This window comes from Canariomyces notabilis (genome assembly GCF_033297395.1).
Source record: "Canariomyces notabilis strain CBS 508.74 unplaced genomic scaffold N656scaffold_11, whole genome shotgun sequence".
Taxonomy (NCBI): domain Eukaryota; kingdom Fungi; phylum Ascomycota; class Sordariomycetes; order Sordariales; family Chaetomiaceae; genus Canariomyces; species Canariomyces notabilis.
In genome coordinates, this window is record NW_027041833.1 from 260,849 (window position 1) to 283,193 (window position 22,345).

A 22,345-nucleotide genomic window follows, 5' to 3' on the forward strand; every position below is an offset into this window, starting at 1 on the left:
CGATATCCTCAGAGGAATTTCCCACGAGGCTACTCGCGAGAGTTGTCCCCAATGCTGACAGCGGTGTTAGCTCGGACAAGGCGTGCTGTGTCAGATTTCCCTCGACGAGCAGGATGAAGGATTGGCGGCCCCGGAACCAAGACAGAAAGGTATCGGTTCCGAGGAGCCACCTTACATGTCCGAGCTGCTTGTCGCCGAACTTTGGGCCTTGTAGGACCGCGTCCTTCAGATCATCCCACGCCTGCTCGGGCCGAACGCCGAGTATGCCCAGAAGCTCAATCGACGAAATCAGTGCCTCCAGCACATCATCGACGCTCCCTGAAGATGTGAATGCTGGCCGAGGCGTCGCCACGCGCAATATCTCGTTCTCGTTACTCAGCTCGCGGTTCTGATCACTGAGCATACGGTTGTCTGGACATCAATGTTAGTAGGTAATTCTCCAGGTGGGACATGCATTCCGGATTACTGGGAGGGATAGGGACGTACAGTCTTCAAGGCGGCGATACTCCTTTTGTTGCGCCTCCCACAGCTGACGGTAGTGTTCCTCCTCGCGAATTTGCTCCTTTTTGATGGCTGCCATATCATAATATATGACAGTCTGTGCTGCCGCGGCGGTATCTTTGGACTAAAGACACAATGTATTCGTCTTGGCTGAACTTTCAGCTGCTTGCAGTTTCGTGAGCGCCAGCACTATCGAGTCCTGTTTTTCCATCACAGAATTCATTTTCTCATTGACTTCTTTGGAATTCCGATGCGCCTGGGAACTGTGTTGCAGGGTCAAGGCCATAACTCTATAGGTCATTCTCTCGACGTCTCCGCGGAGTCTGGATATATATCCATTCCATCGATCGAGGATATCGTCGATGACCATCGTCTCGCTGAACCTGAGCTGCAAAAAACTAACCACCTTTTTGTACCCTGCCGTTCATCAAACGGCTGATTAGTAGCAGTTCACTGTGACTCCCTCTCGCCGTTGGAACGAGAATACGCACATTTTTCCTTGGCGAGGAGTAAATACACCAGAGTTGGAAGCTCGGTCAACACTGTGCTGTAGAATTTCTGCTGCAACTCCAAGGGCTTTTCGGAGGGATCCAGGTATACACAGGCCGCATTAATTGTGAGAATCGTTTCTGGAATTGTCTCGAAGCCTGCACGATCTTTGTCCGATTCTCGATCTGTCGCTTTGTAGACTAGTATGCCATGTTCTGGTCAGTTTGAGCCACCTCAGTCGGTGGGACACAGGCATATACAGTATGCTACTCACTTCGAATATGAGCCCGAGAGTCCCCTTGATCACCTTCAGGCCATATTCGTCTGGTAAAAGGGAATCGATGGCCTGAGTTGTCAAGTCGATTCCTAGCAATCTCGCTTTCGACGCATCGCTCTGCGCTGAGTGCTCTGCCTTGGCGCTCGCAATCTCCTTGAATACAGTCGCCCAGGAACAATCGGAAAACTTGGGCTCGTCTGGCCCTGCATCTTCGTCATGGGAATGTAGCACTTCTTCGAGATACCTGTACTTCGGCTCAGTCCGGGCATGAGACCTGGCTCCTCGCACATGGCTGAGAGTCTGCTTACTCTACCGCAAGCCGCTCTTCAGCCTTCCACTTGCCTTCTTGATCGTCCCATTGAGTGGGCTCAGCAAAAGCCGCGTGGTGGGACCCGGCTCTCTCTCGAAAGAACTGCTTGCTGGTTTCTGGCTCGAGTGCATTGCTTGAGGTTGGCGTTGATGCCTTGGATCTTTTCACCTTGTGCACGTGTACATTGAACCATCGCGAGACACGGGTGCTCTTGATACCATCTTCTTTGTCCATTCTCAGGCTTGGCGTTTTACTTGTTGCTCCAACAGCCGAAAACGAGACGAAGGCGAGTGATGCGGGTGTCCAAAAGCTGGCCATCGAAGTTTTGGTTGCCAAGCCTAGTTGGGTTGGAGAGGTCGATGAGGAGATGAAAAGGCGCACTCATATTGATCTCGATGAGAGTCAACCTGCCGGAGACGTTAGTCGCACATCCGGCGCCCTGATGGCCTCGTCTCCCGAGGAGCTGGGCGAGCGCCGGAAGATACAACGCGTGAGGATTCGGTCGCCAACTGTTCTCAACCTCCTTGCAGATTTATCATCCTGGGATGAGAGCGATTTGCTAGAGGCGACCAACGATGCGATCGTCTTCGGCCGCCCTTTCCGCACTCTTGAGTATTGCCACGCTGGCATGAAGAAGAAGCTTGCTGAGATGAGGGCCGCCGAACTCTGGGTCGACAATGGGCCATCTGAGGGCGCGGAGGGAGAGCAAGCAGTCGATACCTCTGCTCCTTCTCGCCCAACGCCTCTCGAGGAGATGGAGGTGTATGTTGACTTTGTCGAGAACATGATCCTGCCTCTTTAGGCCCGGGGAGCTCGTCTACATGCCACCTTCACCGGCAAAGTCACGAGACCTATACCCAACCGCCGCGCAGACAATCTTTAAGGTGGTGTACTGTATCCCGCGCGATTTACCGACCAGTCTTGATGGTAATCATTGGTAGGACGTTGCGGATTTCAGAGCGACCACGCTGTACCTTCACTGCCTCGACCACAACGGCGAGAGTTTCAAAGCCATTTACCACGCCGTTCAATTCAAAGAATCCTTTGATGGCGAGAGAGAAATTACTTCTTTGCCCTGCTACCCGCTACGCTTTCACCCGGACTATGAAGCCGTCCTGAGGCGTCACAAGAACATGGGTGGATGGGTTCCCCATTGTGTGGAAGGGGAAATCCGGCATTTCTACTATTCCGGCTGGACCATGGAAACCAGCGTCCTACCAAATAAATATGAGTCGGGAATTACCGACGCCGGGGGAAATACCGACGCCGGGGAGGAAGGCCTTCGTACATTGAAAGTGGTGTCGTGGTCGATTTCAAGGAGGCGACGCGCCAAAACAAGGATTGGGCAACTGGGGGTCTGAATCGCCCGTTGTTTTCCACTAAGAGTAACGGAAGACCCGATTCTATCTGTAAGATGATTTACTGGTCCAAGAATGGGTCGGAGATCACCCATCGGCGCTCAGAAACGTTCCTATTTCGGGAAGACGCTGTTTACGCAGCGGATGCCAAAGAATCCTTCAGAAACGACAGGTGGTTGCAACTCGAAGAGAAGTCAGAAAAGAACCCATCGGACCCGGCGGCCAGGTGGGATCCCTCTGATCTGGCTTTGGTACCTAGGAGAGCCCTGGCCTACGTGTTGAGTGAGAGGAGGTCCGCTCGCCTGGATGCCCAAAACTTGCAGAATGAGCTTCGATGCCGGCAGGCCACATTGGACGACATCAAGATGAAGCCGGGCCACCGCAACATTATTCGATCCACCGCCTCGTCCCATTTCGACAAGAAGAAAGGGGAACGGGAAAGCTTTGTGCCAGCATACCAACCAGATGTCATCCATGGGAAAGGGAGGGGTGTCGTCATCCTCCTTCATGGCGCCCCTGGGGTCGGCAAGACGGCGACAGCCGAGGCAGTAGCCCAAGAATTCAAAAAGCCCTTGTTTCCGATCACCCGCGGGGATTTAGGAACCACGCCCGTGGACGTTGAGAAGACCCTCAAGGACATTTTCCGCTACGCCCATTTGTGGGATTGCATCCTGCTGCTAGACGAGGCGGATGTGTTCCTCACACAGAGGGACAGGACCGATGTTGAACGCAACGCTCTTGTCTCAGGTGAGCTTTAATCCAGGGCCTATAATCCCTCGCCTCACCCTGACAAAGGCTAACCGAGGTTATAGTATTTTTTTAGAATGTTAGAATACTACAACGGCATCCTTTTCCTTACAACCAACCGCGTAGGCGCGCTCGACGAGGCCTTCCGCTCGCGGGTTCACGTCAGCCTCTACTACCCGCCTCTCTCGCTTTCAGACACTCTCGCCATCCTCAAAGATAACCTTAACCGGCTGCCTCGGGTTGAAAATCTGCCCGAAGGCGAAGAGGCCGGTCCGGGCCACATCCAAGTTCAGGACGAGGAGATCGAAGGGTTTATCACGGACGAGTTTAGCATGCGCTATGAGAAATACCGCCGAGGTCCCTGGAACGGGCGACAGATCTGCAACGCGGTACAGATTGCTAGCTGCCTTGCCTTTTACGAGGTGTAGAGCAAGCCTAGGGGCAAGAATGTGCGGGCCGTCTTGACCGCGACGCACTTCAAGACGGTGGCCGAGACTACAGCAGAGTTTGATCGCTACCTCAAGGAAGCTCGCCGGGCCGACGAGGCCAAGCTGGCACACATGCAGGGCGACCGTTTCAACGGCTTCAATGACCAGGGTCAAGATGACCACGATTGGCATGAACCGGTCGACTTCGAGCCGATGTTTGTGATCCGAGGTTCCAAGAGACACGGTGGCGGCGCCGCCAGAGTCCACGATGGCAGACGATCGGTCGAGCCCCGAAACTCGAACTCTGGCCGGGACTTTTTATCCGCCACGCGTCCGGTCCCCTCATGCAGATCCTCGTCGACCGGAGAACCAATACACGACACCGCGCAGATTACGAAACCCCAATGGTTACGAGGCAGATCATGGCCTTTCGTCGGACAGACGGTCAACGAACCGGAGTGACCGCGCGCGGCAGATTGTTGACGACGATGAGGTTCATGAGTTTGACAACGTGGGAGGTGATCGTGAAGAGTCTGGTCGGGATCGCATGGAGGACCGCCGCGACGTCAGGGGTAAACGTGACGGTCGTGACCTCGCAGGAGCGGATCCTCGCCATGCCAGGGACAGCCGTGACCTGAGAGACAGCCGTGACCTGAGAGACAGCCGTGACCTGAGAGACAGCCGTGATTTGCGGGACAGTCGCGATCTCAGGGACAGTCGTGATTTCAGGGACAGTCGTGATTTCAGGGATGGCCGCACAGGTGAGACCAGCTTCCGCGGTGGTCGCGCAAACGGCTCTGCATCGCGTAGAGACGCGGACTTTGACGACGAGGTTGAGGCGCACCAAGGTTCTCCCTTAGATGAGCCCCGCTACCGGAAATAGGATGGTAAGCTTGAAGGATAATTACCTGAGTAGAGTAAGAGGGCGGAGTAAGGTTGGAATAAAGTATTTTTGGTATCCGAAGACTGGACATCGGTTTTAACCCGTTTGGGTTACCTAGGTAGTGGTACGAATACGCGTGTTTTTTCCTTGGCCTCGTGTTTCGTATTCAAAAGCGCGGCCAATGATTCTTTCCATTCCCTGTTGAGATTCGGCTTATCGGCCTCGTCATCAGCGCAACTTCTACGCAAGCTGATGTCTCCTTAACGTTAGCTACCACACTCATTAGGTTCTGTACATTACTTCAAATTTTCTCATTTTCTACGATCCTTCCCACACGCAGTTACAACGCACGTGAACTCCCACTCCGACATTGGCCTGGAATTTCAGACGCTTTTGCTCAACCACATGCACTCATCCTTGCCATAAGCCCGCCATGATTGACGACAGAAATGACCACATGGAGACGCAGCCGTTTCTCGCGGGCGAGGAGCGCGACTCAATTGACTCGATTGACATTGCCGAAGTTCCAGTAGGTCACGGCGCTGGACCGAGCACACAGCGCCCTTTGCCTCGACGTCGTGGGTTCCTGTCCCGTTACCAGGCGCAGAAGCCCACCACGATACTCCCGCTTCTCGCCGTTCTCACCTTCGCCATCGCCACCAGTGGCTTGATGATCATGATCCCCATATTCCGTCTCATGGAGGACGCTATTTGCCACGATTATTACCACAAGGATCGCTCCGAGCCAATCGAGGAGCGGCTATGCAAAGTCGAGGCCGTCCAGAAGGAGCTGGCGTTCCTGGGCGGCTGGGGTGCAATGCTCAATTCACTTGTTGGCTTCATCGCAGCGTTGCCATACGGTGTGCTTGCGGATAGGTAATGGATTTGCTGCGAGTGACTCCAGGAATCCAAGGGTTCGCTAACGCTTAGAGCCCAATTCCAGAATTGGTCGCAAACCAACCTTCATTCTGTCATACTGCGGAATCTTGCTCGCTTTTGCGTGGGGCCCTCTACTGCTGGCCATTGGCGAGACCCCTAATCTTCAGCTAGTCATTATTGGTTCCCTGTTCTTCCTCTTGGGCGGCGGTGTCCCGGTAGCCTTGAACTCGCTGAACGCCATGGCCTCTGATGTCAGCTCAGAGAGCGACAGGTAAGCCACAGGCTTACAAGTGAGATGTAGCCATGATTCAGGGCGTGGGCTGATCTGCTTTAGGGCGACGGGTCTGCTCTACGTCTCTTTCGGTGCCGTTTCAAGCGGGCTTGTAGGCCCCCTGATGTCGGGCATTTTGATGGAAACCCTAGGACCTTGGGTTCCTATCATTGTCGTCTTCTCTGTTACCCCAATCATCTTCGTCCTGATCTGTCTCATCCCCGAGACGCTACCCATCAAGCTGCGGCAGGCCACTCAACAAGAACAGCAAGAGCCATTGCCAGTGAAGATTCGGAAAGCAACCGATGAACTGGGCAAATCGGTTTCATTGCTCAAGAACCCCAACATCTCTCTGTCCCTGGTGCATTTCTTCATCGTACCCGCCTTGTTTGCAGCTTATACGTCAACCCTGGCTCAGCACGTCAGCAACTACTTTGGGTGGAGTTTTGCGCAGACCAACTACCTCCTGTCGCCCTTGACCATCCTTCAACTGGTCCTCATCCTTCTACTCCCAAGGGTGTCAAGTCGTCTGACCAACCCAGCGGGGCGCTTTCGGCTTTCCCCCTTCACCAAAGACCTTTTGCTGACAGAAATATCGTTGGTGTTCGTCATCGCGGGCGCGTTGCTAGAAGGATTCAGCCGAGAGATCGGCATGTTCCTGGTCGGTCTCACAGTGGGAACCTTGGGGTCGTCCAGTGGACCGATGTGCCGCGCGGTGGTGACGGCACACGTTGAGCCTGAGCAAACGTCTCGTCTGTATGCCTTGATCAGCATGATGGAGACCGGTGGGGCGGTGATTGGCGGGCCTGTGCTGGCTTGGTGCTTCAACGTCGGATTATCTAGACGTGGATTGTGGATCGGCTTGCCATGGTTCTACGTTGCGGGGCTCGTGTCCGTCGCTCTCACTGCGTTGATGTTCGTAAGGCAGCCAAAAAAAGTTGTCTTGACGGACCCGGAAGATGAGGTCGGCGGGGATCAGGGTACTTCTGATCTCGGGTACCAGTCAGCTGAGGAGCGAGTATGACACAACTGACCCGGTGATGCCTCCCTGCTGAAAGTCTTCCAGCTGTCTCTGCTACGCGATGAAGAGCTCAACTGAAAATATGTTTGGATTTGTGTTCCACAAAGGACAGGGAAACAGTGGAAGAAGTTCTCTAACATTCGTTCAGAACTCAGTCTTGTCTCTCCCTGACACCTCCAGCAACAGGCTTGTCGTTCCTGGCGATTGCGCTGCTTGATGGTGGTGCCCTTGTCACAGGCAATGCTGCCTTTCTCCTCAGAATCTGGATTCTCGAGCCTGCTCCCTGCGGTAGGACACGCCGCGCTTGGTTTCCCATCTTACGTGCAACCCCAGTGGTCACGTCAAGCCCCATGGGGTCGTCATAAAAGTCCAGCGCCATCAGAGCGACGGTAAGAAGAAGTAATCCGCCGAAAACAAACATCCCGCTGACTTCTAACGCAATGTAGAACGTGCTGCGGTACTTGGTTAACGCCGTCACGACTCCCACCACGGCCAACACAAGTATCAACAACCCCGGCTGCCCCACGATAGCGCAAACCACACTCCCCCAGATCAGCGGCCAAAGTGCACCCTTCAAGTAATACAGAAACTGCCACAGCGTGAGCGGCACCTTGGTCCAATTCTCCTTGAGCGCATTGCCCAGCGCGATATGCTCGGCATCGCCTCCGGCCAGCAACTTGTAATACGCAATGACCCACGACACGGTATTGACGCCTCTCCCAAAGATATACTCGGCCGTGGAGAGCACCCAGACCAGGTACCCGACCTTGCCCGCCGCGGTGACGCGCTCCATCCACAGCACCACACTCTCGGGCAAGCTACCTGTGCCGCCGTTGGAATGGTACTGGCTTCTAGACGCCTCTAGCATAAAGCCAGGGATGCGCTGCGGAGGGTTGCTCAGGGCGGCCTCGCCGGCAAGGGCGACGACGGCGGCGAGGATTGCGCCGGCGACGTCAAACAGCCATTTCTGCGCGTAGCTGATCAATGCCCAGCCCCAGGTGTAAGCCAGGCTCTGCTCGAGAAACACGTCCGGGTTGGACAACGCCAGACGCAGGTCGTCCAGCGGCCGGTACCACATCCACTGGCCCATCCAGGGGAACAGCATGCGGCGGATCTGATGCAGGATTCCCGCCGTCAGGAGCAGCGCCAGGGCCGCCCGGTACCCGTCCGCCAGCAGCGCGGCTTTGATGTTAAGCCAGTTGTCGGCCTGTGTACCGGAGAAGGCGCCTGCGGAGAAGGCGTCGAGGGCGACGGCGAAGGAGGAGCGGGACAGCACGTCGAGCAGGGGCGTTATGCGCCGCCGGTGGAAGCGCCGCTGGGACTGGGGGATTAGAAAACTTGATGGGCCAAACCACTTGTCGAGCGGCTCAATCAGGGATGCGGGCGTCGCGGAAGAGTTGCCCGTCATCTCGATGGGGAACGAGGCGAAGGAGGACGTGCGCCGCGCGTGGAGCCTCCGCGGGTCGTTGATGGTAAAGGTCGCCCCAAGAATCCCCCGCGAGGGGAGCGATTTGAGCTTGTACACTAGCCGCGCGGCGTTCCAGTGGAGAGAGGAAATTTCGAGTTCGAGGTTTGTTGCTTTCCTTGAGCCACTGGCGACAAGCTGAGAGCTGACCAAGTCGCTCTCTTTTCTGGGAGGCGGAGCGCCGTCCTTGCGGAGTCGGCTGAGGACGAGAAGGGCAGCCTCGTAGTTTGGATCGTTCGTGTCGGTGACGATCAAGGGGTTGGAAGAGCCGGCCGTGGGAACCTCACCCCAGAATGGGTAACTGGCCACGATCTCCATCCAATTGGCGGCGTTGACCAGAATGTCGAGCGGCGACCACGTGCAGCCAATGCTATATTCTCGCAGGAGTTCCTCGTAGAGAGGAGGTCTTGCGAGGAGAACTGCCAGAGACCTCAAGCCACGAGCCATATCTGCGAAAGACGAAACCATGGTCCTGGTGCCCTCGTCAAATAGAGTCTCTGTACGGTTGAGAACCCTGTCAACTTTGAGCGTTTCCATCCCGGACCTTACCTTCGTGATCGAGGTGGACATGGAAGTCTGTGAACCGGGCGCAACGCCGGTCTTGCGTGACGCTTCGAAGACCTGCCGGGCAGTCTGTAAGCTCTTGCAAAACTCGCCATGCTGAACAAGAACGCCCAAGAGCTGTAACTGCCTTGCGAGTGCTGTCTGGGTCTTCTTCACCAACGCGGTGCCTTGAGTCCGGTCATGGGAAATCAATATAGCGATGGGTCCGGTAAGGAAGTCGTTTAGAGCAAGGAGTAACACCAAGACGTCGGTGCACACGCCGTGCATCATTTGATCGGCTAGACCAGCAGCATTCTCGTTCTCTAATGTGTCTCCGGACAGTTCGAGATGTGCGTTCCAGTGGGCCCAGGCATAGAGAACCAAAGACGACGCGATTGTCTCGTCATGGACATGGGCCAGATGCAGGGTGGTCAACGAGCAGATGACCATGCAGACACTGGCAGCAAATCTATGCGCCTGTGAAGTCGAGAAGCCGAAACTCAACATCGAATCCGGAAGGCCCAACCCGCCCATGTGGTTGAGAAAGGTGCGCAGTTCTGGATCACACAAAGTGACATAGACCTTCGAGCGGGCAGGATCGGTGGAGTCGTGCTTGGTCGAGATCAAGCTGCCCAGGAGCTTCCGGAGTGATGCCGCAGCCTCTTGGTCGTCCATATAGGCACTGTCGCTCAACAACCTCTCAATGTGCCCCGTATCTTTCGAGGCGTCGATTTGGAGCGCGATCCAGATTTCGTGTGCGCGGAGCGGTCGCTGGGCAACGGACAGCAACATCAGCGCTGACCTGGCAAGGGGCAGATCCAGTTCGGACGGGTGTGAGCTGAGGAGGTGTGAAAGCTCGTCCATGAAGCTGTCATGATCGAGGATGGCCATCTTGGCCAGGAGTTGGGACCTGGTTCGGTAAAAAGGCGAAGTCTCTGAGTTTGACAAGTGAGCTCAATGCAAATGGAGAAGACATAAGAGCTGCAAGAGTCAAAAAAGCCCCGAGCTTATCACGAAATTCGAAATGAGGCTCGAAACGCAGAGCTTGCCCCGAAGAAGTGGCTTCTCAGCCGCATACCGCTAGGTAAGAGCAGGGCGCAAGGCAGACCGGCGACCAGTTTCGCATTCAAGCATCCCAGTCCTAGACCCCTCGATATTCCCGGCGCCTAAAGGTAGTCTACATGCAAACAGTTCCCTTGGACAATGTTTTGGACTTGAATACTATAAGTGAGTTGAAGGAAACAGGATCATCACGAAACTCAAAAAGACACGCGTCATAACGGAATTCACAGAATCATTCGTACGCCCCGCAGTACATCCAAACGCCGCGGAAAATTGGCTAAAGATAGGCTCCGTCCATACAGTGATCTCTCCGCCGCCCGCGCCCCGCGGAGCCTGGCAATCAGCCGAACAAGGGGAAGCTTTTTACCCCTGAGCTATCCGTACAGGGTTAGGGTTCTGACTGCTCAGGGGCTGGCACAGGTATAAAAGATGAGGCATAAACTGAATCAAGGGCAAAAGACTTGCAGCCTAAACCGTCAACTTCGGTATGACCATAACATGAATACACTGTATAGGGTCTCCCAGGGAGTGGTATATCTTTTTGCTGATAAGGCTCAACCACGAAATCCCCGTCCTGGTTTTGTGACAGAGAGTTAGTACTCTCAGTACTAGTAGTTCCTAGAATCCTGGCTCTAGCTACTTCAAGTTGTTTCTTGTCGCTATGTTATGTGGCCATCAGCATCTAGTTACACTGTGAGATAACGTACTTTACGTGGACAAGGTAGTTTCCATGCCGCTGCACCGTTGCTGATAGTCAATAGTCCGGTGGACATCTGGGGGCTGAGGTCTTGACCTGGGCAACTGGGAATGGGCGGTTAAGTCGGTTTATTCCATGGAGTCGTAAGTATCAAGGCTTTGCCATTTTAAGGGAGCATGGCCGGGTACCAGGAGCGGTTCATGAACGGTCCAAAATCCTTCCGTACGTTTCACTGCCCAATGAGCGGCTCATTGCCGTGGGCGAATGGTTTTCGGCTCGTTGTCATGAGCGGCTCATACCTCATACCTATTCCAGTGGTCCAAATGAGCGGTTCACGGCTTTTGCAAGCGGCTCACAGTTTGGATAAGCCGTATCGTCTCTACTGGATTAGTTCAAACTACACCACACTGTATACCTTAGTACTCCCATCCCAACAACTCCCTCCCAACAAGTCTAATCCCAAGGATTCCGGTCCCAGCCACTGTAACTCCCATCCCAAGGACTCCCATCCCAAGGACTTACGTATAAGATCCATCGTGCAACTCCGATACTCTAGATCAATCGCGCTAGTAATAGCCAAGTTGTTGGCAACTGCTCATCACGTATATAAAGAGGATGGGACAACCATAACCTTATAGTAGTTTGAGGTGGAGCGAAGGAGTAGAAGAGAGTAAAGAACTAGAAGGGTAAAGGAGTGGAAAAGAGCGAGGGAGTAGAAGATAGTTAGGGTGTTGAAGATATATACTAGCACCGAAAGACTACTTACCTTACCTAGTACGATTTGAACGGCTCATATAGACTAAGCTACTTACTAGGAATGGTAGCTCTCAACAACCACGTAAGGTTTAATAACTCCTTGTAAGTTTGTAAAGATAAGCGGCTTATCTTTCTTAGCCTTGCTATATTCTATATTTATCCCTGGCCTGGCACGTTGAGCGGCTTATGAACGGTTCAAGCCCCGTGAGCTGTATATGAACCGCTTACGGTACCCAGCCATACTCCCTTAAGATGTGTCCCTGGGCAAGTAGATTGTGCTCCGCTCAAAAACTTCATATGTGCTCGTTGGATGACTCAAACAATCTTCTCGCTGACTACTACACGTTGGCTCGACACTTGATAGTGCCCCTTGGGTGCATACGAAGGTCGAGCCAACAGGTACAACCTGAGCAACTGTCTCTGCAACTGAGCCTGATTAATGCTAGGTCTATGGCCATTCTAATTGCCTACTGGACACAGTTATGATTAGTATAATGCTTCTATTCTTGGCCACCGTGACCTGTATGCTGTGAGTCCTATGTCTTGAAACTCCGGGTTACAGTAAGCAGCTGCTGATTTATATTGCTAATACCTAGGCATGAGATTGGGTGGTATACAGATGAAAGCGCAAAGCGGACACTTCATCTGGCGGGGCTCCCAAATACTCTAGCTAGAGAAAAGGGTCTCGGGGTTAGTACATTTCCAGTTGGGTTCATAATCCCCTTTATTGAGAACATGAGCAGTAGGGGGGTAGTATGCCGCAACGAGGTCTTGATTTGAGGCAAGGGATTGTCAGCATCATGATGACCCATTTCTTCACGGGTAGAGTATCAAGTATCATAGATATAAACACTATTTTAGAGTTGTTCGATTTCGCCACCTCAAGCTCAGATGGTTGATGTCCATGATGCTCCTCTCCTTCAAGACCGATTGCCAGCTGACATTACGCCCTTTGATTTATGATACCTTAAGCAATGTAACTACCTCAACAGCCTGTGTCATCCAGTGCCATCAGCGTCAATGGAACCGTCGACTGAGATGCAGCAGCCATAGCTGCCTTACCCCGCCGTGTACATGTAGTCGGCCTGACAATCTAGCTCACGAGCACCACCTCACCTACCTAGGCTGAGTAGGGCAGCAAGTTCTATTTTTAATTCATGTATTGTACATACATGGCAATCATAATGGCGCCCAACTCGGCGTGGCACTCACCCACCAACCATTTGGCTGACGAACTTCTCCTGTATGCTGGACGGAAACGAGCAATATCGGCCATGATTGACGAGACACGGATATGGAACCATCACGTTGGTATCGAGACCCGTGCACCTGGTCTTCGAGGGACCCGACCAAGCCATTCCGAGAGTCCAATTACGCAATCACACACGGATGGATATTGGCGATACATTCGTCTCTGTTACTTACCCACAGTCGAGTCGTGTGACTGGAACCATTGCCGCGGTTCGTAGCCGAAACCGAAGAGGAACCAAATGTGGTCTGCCGGCTACACGCGATGATGCTATAGCATTCTGGGCAGCCACGCTACAGTGTGCAACGACATGAACGAACCCAAACCTTCCTTGTCCACGGAACGACATGCTCGCAACCGATGCTACCACTTTGGACGGGTATCACTGTGGGGGTTACGGACCTGCCCTAGCGGTAACGGACCGATGATTCACAGCGTGGGATGGACTCAGGCTTCAGGTCGCTGGTGATGAGCGTGACCTACGAGATAGGCAATCGAGTCACTAGGGGAACGAGCAAACCAGTTCCACCATGACAAGCTTGGTGGGAAGCTAATACAAGACACGATGCCTAATGTGTCTGTCCGCGGTGTCTCTCCGAAGCTGCGGCATCGATTTTGGGCATAATCACACCGTTCAAACCCGGGATTGTGTGAGGAGAAATGTTTCTCCTTTGATGGGAAGAGGCAGGAGACGGATAAGGTTCGGGTCCAAGGGGTGTAAGCCATAAACGACAACGCGAGCAACAGGTATTGGCGGAAGGTGAACTTGGAATACATGGGCTGTTGTTGTGAGGAACATAACAGTGTCGTCCCCGGACTATATGCCTTCCTGTTCCAGCAAGATATAGTTAAAGGACGGATATCTGCGTCTTACTACGAAGCCATCAGCTTGCCAGGGCTTCGAGGGGAAGAGTGGGGGTACATGGCCGTTCGGGCCGGTGCCGTACGAGAGATAGCGGTACGCTTTTCGGATTGCCAGACCGAAGCCGCGGGAAGAGAGAGCCCCTTCCTCTCAGTGGACCCACAATACGGTTATTATGTAGGACCCTCTGGGCCGAACCGGACAATGTAAGACTGTGTCGATTCAGTACGTGCTCCAAGAGCGCTGCGAGCTTTCAGCCTGAACCCATTTCGTGTGATGTATATATGTCGTGCTGATCTCCTGGTTCGTCAAGCGAGGTGATGTGTTGATGAAGATATTATGGCATGTATTCTATTCTACACTGTAGTGTAGTGTAGTTACCGTTACCGGCTGAGAGGTGGATGGAGGGGGCTCGCGCAAAAATGCGGTTCCTTCAGAGGGACGCCTGTTGCTCCAGCGCCAAGATGACCCAAGCAGCAAAAGCAGCAAATCACGGAGCATTGCAGCGATGTGGGTGGGTGGGCCCTGTCAGTGGGAATCTTCAGGTTCGGAATAAGCCCGGGCATTGGGAATGGCGGGCCGCAAGGCGGCTCCAAGGCGCCACTTTTTTCAGGAGATGCGGAGTCCAAGTTCCGACGAAAGACCCACCCACGGCCGATCGGGACCAATTGTGGCCGCTCAAGCTTTCTTGCATGGCCCAGAAGCCAAAATTGCCCCGGATGTGCGTCCCTGGAGTCGCCTGGTAGAGCCGGGTTGCAGGCATTTGCAGGCCGTTTGCAGGCGATCTTCTGGCTAACTGGGGCCCAAGAAGCTAGCCGCATTCGCCGCTGCTCTGTCTCCAAATGCCGCGGCGTATTGCCTCTGCCTCGCTCCTGCACTCTCTCGCAGTCTCGCAGTCTCGGCTTTCCCCGTGCCCACCACGGTTCAACGGCCCTCGTGGCGCGCAGGAGCCGGGGTCTCTTCTCTTCGTTATCGTACGAAGCAGGTGTAACGTGAGCGTAATGCCGCGACAGGCGCAGAGGTCCCGCTGTTTGTAACTGCTTGTTGGAGCCATGCAGCTGCCAACGGCTGGGACTGCCTGGGACTGCCCACGCGGAGACAGATGCGCCGAACCCGCGTCGGCGTCCAGGCCTTCGGGCAATTGATGGGGCTCGTTGGCGAGATGGCCTAGCGATTCCGGCACAGGGCAAGCATTCTGCCTAATAAGACAGCTTTATATTGATGCCCTTCGCTGTTCCGATGCTTTGGCTGCGCTGACATCCCAAGACGTGGGTTGGCCAAACCCCACCAATCAACTTATCAAGGCAGCGTGCCCATCCCTTCCCAGTTCGAATCTGCGCGCCAGGTGAACAGACACAGACAGAAGGTGCAACCTGAGTGACTTTGAAAAAGGAAAGAGAGAAGGAGCAGCACCAGCACTTGCATCAACCAGTTGCAGCGCCAGGGACAGAGAAGCAATTTTGGGTCGAGGTTTCCCCGAGCGTTTGCCGTTTGCACGGGCTTGGACGCGGCTTGGAAAACGAGAAGGGGTCACCTGCCCGCCACGCAACCCCCCGATGCTCGATGCGGTCTTGGTACGACGACAGGTATTTCATGAGGTCTGGATGGTCACGGGGCCAGGAACAGGATGTCGGGCTTAGCAAGCGGCGCCGGCGTGTCGGTGTCGACGACAATGGCAGCGGCAGCGGCAGCAGCAGCCGGTAGGGATGTGGTGATGGGAGGAACGACCTTGACAGGAACCCCAACAACAACAACAACAACAGCAGCAGCGGCCGCAGCAGCAGCAGCAGCAACGACACTAGCAGCGACGCTAACAGCGACAGCGACGCCTACACAGACATCGACACCGACATCTGCAACGACACCCGCAACTGTGGTGAGCGCCAGTCTGCTGGCGACGGCTGTTGGTAATAGCCCGCACAGTATAGACCAGGGCCTCCTTGAGGCACGGTCACGGTGCAGCCAATGCGGGCGAAGGCGCACAGTGTGCCACCATCCCATTCCCACCTCCCCGTCTGCCTCCGCAAATGCAATTACTACTGCGCTCGGAAGCCTTAGTGCCGCTGCCGCTGCACCGCCCTTGCACTCTACGCGACCCCGCAGAATCTCCAAGCTCAAGCACCGTTTAACTGCCACCTTCGCTGCCCAGGCCCAACTAAATGATGATGCCGCCGCCGCTGCTGCCGCTTTGCCCAGCAGTAGCACAAGCAGTACCAATCCCGACAGCAACAGCAGTAGCGCTACCGGCAACGGCAGCAATAGAGGCAGCGACAACAGGAACGACACCGAGAGCAGCAGCGCCATAATGGATCCGCCCGTGCTCTCCTTCTACGGCAAGGAGCCGGTGCCACTGCCCACGCGCTTTGCCCACATCAAGCACGCTCTGGTCGAGGGCCACGAGAAGGAGCTCGAAGCCTCGTGGGCACGCCTGATCGACGCCCTGCGGGACGAGGTCGACCACATTGCGTCGCGCGGCCCCAAAATCACGCCGACTATTGACTTTGCCGACATCAACAGTCCCGACGCCGCCGCCGCCTTTGCACGCGACCTCAAGCGTTATGGCGTCGGTCTGGTGCGCGGCGTGGTGCCTCGTGCCGATGCCCAGGTCGCCATTGATGAGACAGTCAAGTACCTCGAAAACGGCGCCGACTTCAAGGAACCGACCATTCAAGACCCCACGTGCTTCGATCTCTTTTGGACCCCCGCCCAGGTGCGCACGCGCGCCCATCCCCGTGTCATGGAAGCCCAGCGATTTGCCATGTCGCTATGGGACCATAAAGCGGACGACCGCATGGCAATCCGTTTCCCAATTGCCTACGGAGACCGCCTGCGCATCCACGGTGCGAACATTGGCAGTGTGGGCCCCGATGCGCCAGCCAAGAAGGATAAGGATAAGGACGTGGACGGTGTCATCAACGGGGATGCGGCTGACGGTGAAGAGGCGAGGAGGATCGCGCTCGAACTGCTCGGGGATTTCGCCTCGTCGACCGTCATCGCCCAGGTGGACAATGGCAGCCTGGAGCGCTGGGAGCCCGACGGGTATGGCCGCGGGGGAACGTACGCCTCCGTGTTTCGGGGGGCGTGGGAGAAGTACGACCCGTGGGATCCGACCTTCCGCGTGAGCTCTACACCCGACCTCTACAACGGCCACGGCGCGTGCAGCATATTCCGCATGTTCCAGGGCGTGGTCGCCCTCAGCACCATCGAGCCCGGCCTAATCCGCCTGCTGCCCAGCCCGAAGCTCGCTACGGCTTACTTCCTCCTGCGCCCCTTTTTCTCCCCAAAGACAAAACCCCCTGAGCGCCGCGACGGCCCCGAATGGGAGGCCTTTCTCGATGCATCCAATTGGTCGCTGGACCGCGACCAAACTACCATCATACACGGCGCCGTCCCGGGACACGCCCAGCGGCTGACCGAGCTTTGGCACCCGCACCTGCACCTCCGCCGCACTCTCGTCACAATTCCGACGCTGCAGACTGGCGATTACATCATCTGGCACCCGGATCTGGCGTACCACATCACGTCCAACCCCAACGTCATGGCCAGTCGGGCGCCGACCCCGCCGCCAGCGCTGGACGGCGAGGAAGAGAAGCCGCCCGGCCGGCCCGTCTCCATCCTCGTCTACGTCCCCGCCGCGCCCCTCACCCAGACCAACGCGCTCTACCTCGCCCGCCAGCGCAAGACCTTCCAGCGCGGCCACCCGGCCCCGGATTTTGATGCTACCGGCAGCGGCCTCGGCAGCGAGAAGTCTCACGCCGACCGCCCTGGCGAGACCGTCATTGCCCAGGTTGGAGGCCCCGCCGCCCTGCAGGCCATGGGTTTGGCTCCCTTCGACGTGGCGCCTACGCCGCCCGCTACTGCCGATGCCGAGGCTGAGGCCGTGGGGGGCAACGCTGCAGGATCAGCCGGAAAGGGAACCGGCGACGGGGATGGGGACGTTGCGATGGATGGTGGCGGCAGTGCTGGAGGGAGGGCAGTGCCGTCCATGACACGTGCTGAGGCCGAGGTGGCCAGGTTGGCCAACATCATCTTGTTTCCGGACAGGTACGACTTCTACATGGCCAAGCGGAACGGCAGCGGGACCAAGAGGAGTAAAGTCCTCAGGGTGGACAGGAAGGAGGATGAGGATAAAGAGGACGAGGACGGCGATAAGAAGGGACGGAAGGAAACCGATGTCAAGGCTGAAGGTAAAGATGGCAGGTGATAACTCCGAGGTCTCTGGAGAGCTCTGGCCATTCGATTTGGATAGGAAGAAAGAGCGCGAGGGGTCTGCTCGGGTTTCGGATTTGGGCCTCGTTTTACATGGTGCCATAGAGCGAGATGTCATACCCCGCGTGTGCATGTCTGGAGAACTTAGAGCCGGGTGCCCGGTTGGCTTGAACGAAGCCGGGCTTGGGCTGGTCGTAGTTAGAGGCACGTTTCAAGATGATGCCGGCGGTGAGAGGTTGGGGAGTCTTGTTCTTGTGTTTTGACTGCTGGCATATAATAGCTCGCGTGTTTTCTCAGGGTAGCAGACTTGTATAAATGGAGGTCTACCTGGTTGGGCAGACGACGCGAACCTGTCACTTGATTTGATGGGCTTTTTCTGTTCAACGTTATGAAGTCAACAACATCTGTGTAGGCTGGATGCCTATCGTTGCCTACCATTCCCAGAGGGCCAGGCAGGTGACTACGACAGCATCTACGAGTGCGGGTATCTGTCATAATGCTTGGCGTCGTGATATTCGCGAATGAAGTCGTTTGTTGGATAACCCAGAGCCTGTTGCCCTTACCCGGGTCTCCTCGTAGGCAGACCATGCGTGGCACGGTGCCCTCTCGCAGTGATGCGATCTCCATTGATGTCCATTTCAAACACCTCTGTTAAAGAACCGACGTTGGCAGGATGATAGATTGAACGCCTATAGAGTGCTAGATCGAACGACCTAGCCAGACATATGACCTGTACACATGTTCTTACGCGTACCCATTGCTGACCAGCCATTCCTTGATGCCCTTTGCATCGCGGGCTCTGTACGCCGCCCGACCGCGGATCTTGTCCTTGACCGTCTCGAGGGTACGGTCGAAGCCTTTAGTGCTTACCCCAGCAAAGAAATCCTCAATCTCCTTAAGCGTATCCAGGTCCGCGAACTTGGGCAAGCTAACGTTCACCATGCGGTCGACTAGGATGGGATTGCCGCCGAGCTTGGCGTTGAACTGATCCCAGTTGTCTCGCAGGTAGGCCCAAAGCAGGGGTCGGCCAACCCGGTTGGCCGCTAGATTGGCTGAAAGGATGTGCATGTCTGCCGGCGGGACAGCATCGCTGGCTGCCGCGGGAGGCGAGTTGTTGAACAGGAATGGGAGGAGGACATCCTTGATGATGGCTTCGTCTCCTGTATGGCCGAGCGCCTGGAGGCAGATTTCCTTGCCATCGATAGCTGGTGTCGTGAACCACTCATGTTTTAGAGCCGCCACGGCGCTTGACGGGTCCCTGAGTATCGCGGCGCGGTAGACAGGAGCGCGGAGGTCCGCCGGAATGGGAGCTTCAGTCGGCTTCGCTACGTACGCAGACCAGCGCTGGAACGCAGCTGCGCCCACTCTGCCCTTACAGTTAGCTTTCATCATCCAAAGCGTACAAGAGACGAGGAGACAGGAATGGAGGTAGGGACGAAGATTGGGAAGAAGTAGGCTGCCGAGACGAAAACAAGAAAACAATAACGTACTCTTCATGCGAATTGGAAACGGCAGTGAGCAGCAAGCGCTTGCGCAAGAGGCTGGTGTTGAAATCTTCACCCTGCTTGGCCTCCCAGCCCAGTTGACCCAATGCTTTCTCAATCAACTCTAGGGTAAACTTCTCTAGCCCTTTCTTAATTTGCTCATCGTCGCCGAAGATGGACTTGAGAGTGCCAATGGAATCGAGAGCCTGGCTCAACACGCGGTAATGCGTCTCACTCTTCACGCCCTGGATGAAGGACAGAAGAGCTGAGGTGGTCGCGTGGCCGGAGAACGCAAGGTCAGCAGCAGAGCCAATGATGAAAATCTTGTCCTCAGTTGTCAGGTGTTGGAGCTGGCTGCCGAGTATCCTCAACCTGGACTCGGGGTAGTTGACGCGATAAAAGCCGGTCGCGCCAGCATTGATCTGGTAGAAGTCGTTGCTGACGCCATCAATGGTGGACTCCTTGGTTGTGAGAGCTAACGGTTCGACCCCTTCAGAACCAACCTTGCCCTTCATCGCAAGCGGAACCCACCAGACGGTCTGGTCATCTTCAGGCTTGACATCTCCAGTGGACAGGAAGCGAGATTGCTTGACAGACATCTGCTGCTTTCCTTCAGTAACGGTAACCACCGGGAACCCTATCTTCTCGATCCAGGGACGCATGAGGGTGTTGACGTCAACGCCAGATGCTTCGCTAAGTGCGTTCCAGAGAGCCTCTGTCTTGGCATTGCCGTAGGCATGCCTCTTCAGGTAGATGGAAATCCCCTTGAGGAATGTTTTGATGCCAATGTTGGATGCAAGCATCCGGATAATCGAGCAGCCCTTGAGATAGCTGATCTTGTCAAAGATCTGATTGACATCGAGGCTATCGCGGACCGGGACGTGAATGGGATGCGAGGCGCGAACAGAGTCCAAGAGGAAAGCCTGGTCCATACTCTCGTTGATAAACTGGGGCCAGACGTCCCAGTCAGGGTGGAGGTAATCCGTTGCCAGCCAACCGGCCCACGTTGCGAAACCCTCGTTGAGCCAGAGCTCATCCCACCAATCCATGGTGACGAGATTGCCGAACCACTGGTGGGCAAGCTCATGGGCAACCACATAGGCGATTCTGTTACGGAACTGGGCTTCAGACAGCTTCTCATCGAACAGAATGGCTGTCATTCGATACGTCACAAGACCCCAATTCTCCATTGCGCCGTGGGTGAACTCATGCACGGCCAGGATATCGCTCTTCGGGAGGGGGTAGTCAATCTCAAACTGCTCTGAGAAGTAGTCAATGATTTTGGGGGCATGTTCGAGGGCCCATCGGCCTTGCTCCTTCAAGCCGCGCGTCGTGTAGACGCGGACCGGGATCGTCTTGCCGTTGTATCGGCGCTCAGTGAATGCCTCAACATACTCAAAGTCTCCCACGGCCCAGGCAAGCAGGTAAGTGCTCATGACCGGACTACGCTCAAAGGATACAAGCTTTTTGCCACCCTCAACGTTTTTGGTCTCTTTCACGGGCATATTGGAGAGGGCAACTTGATCCTCCGGAATCTCAATAGCAAAGTCAAAGGTCGCTTTGAGGTTGGGCTCGTCGAAGCAGGGGAAAGCACGGCGAGCATCGCATGCTTCAAACTGAGTGCTGAGCATGTAATGGAACTCGTCATCGCGGGGCACGCTGGCAGCAGCCGGCGTAGCGGGCTTGTACTGGCTGCGGTAGAAACCGGCCATGTCATGATTGAGCTCGCCCGTGAAGCTGATGGTCAACGAAGCCTTGTCGGATACGGGCAGTTCCTGGGGGAAAGAGATGGTCGACCGCTGACTCTTGGTGTCGTCGACAAAGGCGGTAGCGTCCCATGATTGGTCACTCTTGTTCTGACTGATCACGAACGTGGAGCTGAGGAGCTTGAGCTCGAGGGTGTTCAGAACGATTTGCTTCGTCGGCTTGACAAGCTTGCCATCGATCCTGCGTCACCATCAGCATATGCGCAGATCCCACCAGCCTGTATGGCACAGGTATTCGGAGATTACCTGACAGTGCCTTTGTAGGACCAATTCTTGAAGTCGAGGTCAGTGATGACCAGGTCGTAGTGCACCGGCTTAAAGTTATCTGGGAGGATATCTCTGTCTGCCATGTTTACAGCTCGGCACAGTCTTGACTGGAACGATGCGTGAGAGCAGGTCCGCCGGAACACGAGAGAAACAGATGCCGAGGAAGCACGGATTGGGAGTCTTCGCGCAGTTGTAATGGATGCGGGGTTGTCTGATGAACGCGAAGAAAAGAGCCGAGGGGCGTTGACTCGGGACGCAAAAGCAACTGGTGTCGAGAGCCGGATCGGTCGAAACACACCGTTGAGAGATGATGGCGGGGCTGAAAACCGTGCTTTGCATAGAATGCTAGCAACGGGTTTTAGCGTTGGCGAGTGAGGCATCGAGATCTTATGTTGACTGTCCCTGTGAAGCCGAGCTCCTGCTGGCACCCCACTTTAGCCTGCAGCTCAACCCCTCCAATGACGGAAGCAAAGCAACACCGTATCACAGCTCTCGCGCCTAGAACGCCTGCATCGCCGGCAGCTCGAAGTGCACGTGAGATATTTGGGTATCAGACGCGATATCCCGTTATGGCTTTTTGATAATGCCAAGTAAGATCAAGAGCCAGATTTGCTAAGTTGTATGTCTGAAGCGTTCACATTGTCAACATTGTGTAAATTGAACATGCCCAGTTGACGCAAACTTTGCACTGGGCGGCGGATGAAGGTTCGAACCATGGTGGAAACGCGTGGGGCAGGCATTGTGCTCTTGAAGGTCGGTTCTTGGCAACACCAATCGTACTGAAATTACACTAGAACCTATTGGAATACAGTGCATCTCAT

At 55.2% G+C, this 22,345-nt stretch overlaps 8 protein-coding genes across 8 annotated transcripts; 4 read left to right on the forward strand and 4 right to left on the reverse strand.

Moving 5' to 3' along the window:
- Positions 1-29: 29 nt before the first annotated feature.
- Positions 30-1,811, reverse strand: N656DRAFT_798218 (uncharacterized protein; the record flags this gene model as incomplete). The annotated part of the gene is made up of 5 exons (XM_064817732.1): positions 30-54; positions 201-411; positions 487-625; positions 1,265-1,511; positions 1,576-1,811. 5 exons carry the CDS (start codon positions 1,809-1,811, stop codon positions 30-32), a joined length of 858 nt encoding a protein of 285 aa, XP_064669990.1.
- A 208-nt stretch (positions 1,812-2,019) lies between these two features.
- Positions 2,020-2,379, forward strand: N656DRAFT_798219 (uncharacterized protein; the record flags this gene model as incomplete). Its single annotated transcript, XM_064817733.1, has 1 exon — positions 2,020-2,379. One exon carries the CDS (start codon positions 2,020-2,022, stop codon positions 2,377-2,379), a length of 360 nt encoding a protein of 119 aa, XP_064669991.1.
- A 921-nt stretch (positions 2,380-3,300) lies between these two features.
- Positions 3,301-4,110, forward strand: N656DRAFT_836983 (P-loop containing nucleoside triphosphate hydrolase protein; the record flags this gene model as incomplete). Its single annotated transcript, XM_064818811.1, has 2 exons — positions 3,301-3,682; positions 3,767-4,110. The coding sequence occupies 2 exons, from the start codon at positions 3,301-3,303 to the stop codon at positions 4,108-4,110; spliced, it is 726 nt and encodes a 241-aa protein (XP_064669992.1).
- A 1,316-nt stretch (positions 4,111-5,426) lies between these two features.
- N656DRAFT_709535 (general substrate transporter) lies at positions 5,427-7,167 on the forward strand (the record flags this gene model as incomplete). Its single annotated transcript, XM_064811602.1, has 3 exons — positions 5,427-5,869; positions 5,937-6,143; positions 6,207-7,167. The coding sequence occupies 3 exons, from the start codon at positions 5,427-5,429 to the stop codon at positions 7,165-7,167; spliced, it is 1,611 nt and encodes a 536-aa protein (XP_064669993.1).
- Positions 7,029-10,448, reverse strand: N656DRAFT_779282 (uncharacterized protein). The gene has a single exon (XM_064815162.1). The coding sequence runs from the start codon at positions 10,061-10,063 to the stop codon at positions 7,316-7,318; it is 2,748 nt and encodes a 915-aa protein (XP_064669994.1). The 5' UTR covers positions 10,064-10,448; the 3' UTR covers positions 7,029-7,315.
- Positions 10,449-13,269: 2,821 nt separating this feature from the next.
- N656DRAFT_89510 (uncharacterized protein) lies at positions 13,270-13,984 on the reverse strand. Its single transcript, XM_064819390.1, has 2 exons — positions 13,884-13,984; positions 13,270-13,809 (listed from the first exon to the last, which is right to left on the reverse strand). Exon 2 carries the CDS (start codon positions 13,711-13,713, stop codon positions 13,384-13,386), a length of 330 nt encoding a protein of 109 aa, XP_064669995.1. The 5' UTR covers positions 13,714-13,809; positions 13,884-13,984; the 3' UTR covers positions 13,270-13,383.
- Positions 13,985-15,512: 1,528 nt separating this feature from the next.
- Positions 15,513-18,002, forward strand: N656DRAFT_709472 (uncharacterized protein; the record flags this gene model as incomplete). The annotated part of the gene is made up of 1 exon (XM_064811596.1): positions 15,513-18,002. One exon carries the CDS (start codon positions 15,513-15,515, stop codon positions 18,000-18,002), a length of 2,490 nt encoding a protein of 829 aa, XP_064669996.1.
- Positions 18,003-18,536: 534 nt separating this feature from the next.
- Positions 18,537-22,211, reverse strand: N656DRAFT_731681 (uncharacterized protein). Its single transcript, XM_064812651.1, has 3 exons — positions 21,504-22,211; positions 19,498-21,438; positions 18,537-19,373 (listed from the first exon to the last, which is right to left on the reverse strand). The coding sequence occupies exons 1-3, from the start codon at positions 21,902-21,904 to the stop codon at positions 18,752-18,754; spliced, it is 2,964 nt and encodes a 987-aa protein (XP_064669997.1). The 5' UTR covers positions 21,905-22,211; the 3' UTR covers positions 18,537-18,751.
- Between the last annotated feature and the right edge of the window lie 134 nt (positions 22,212-22,345).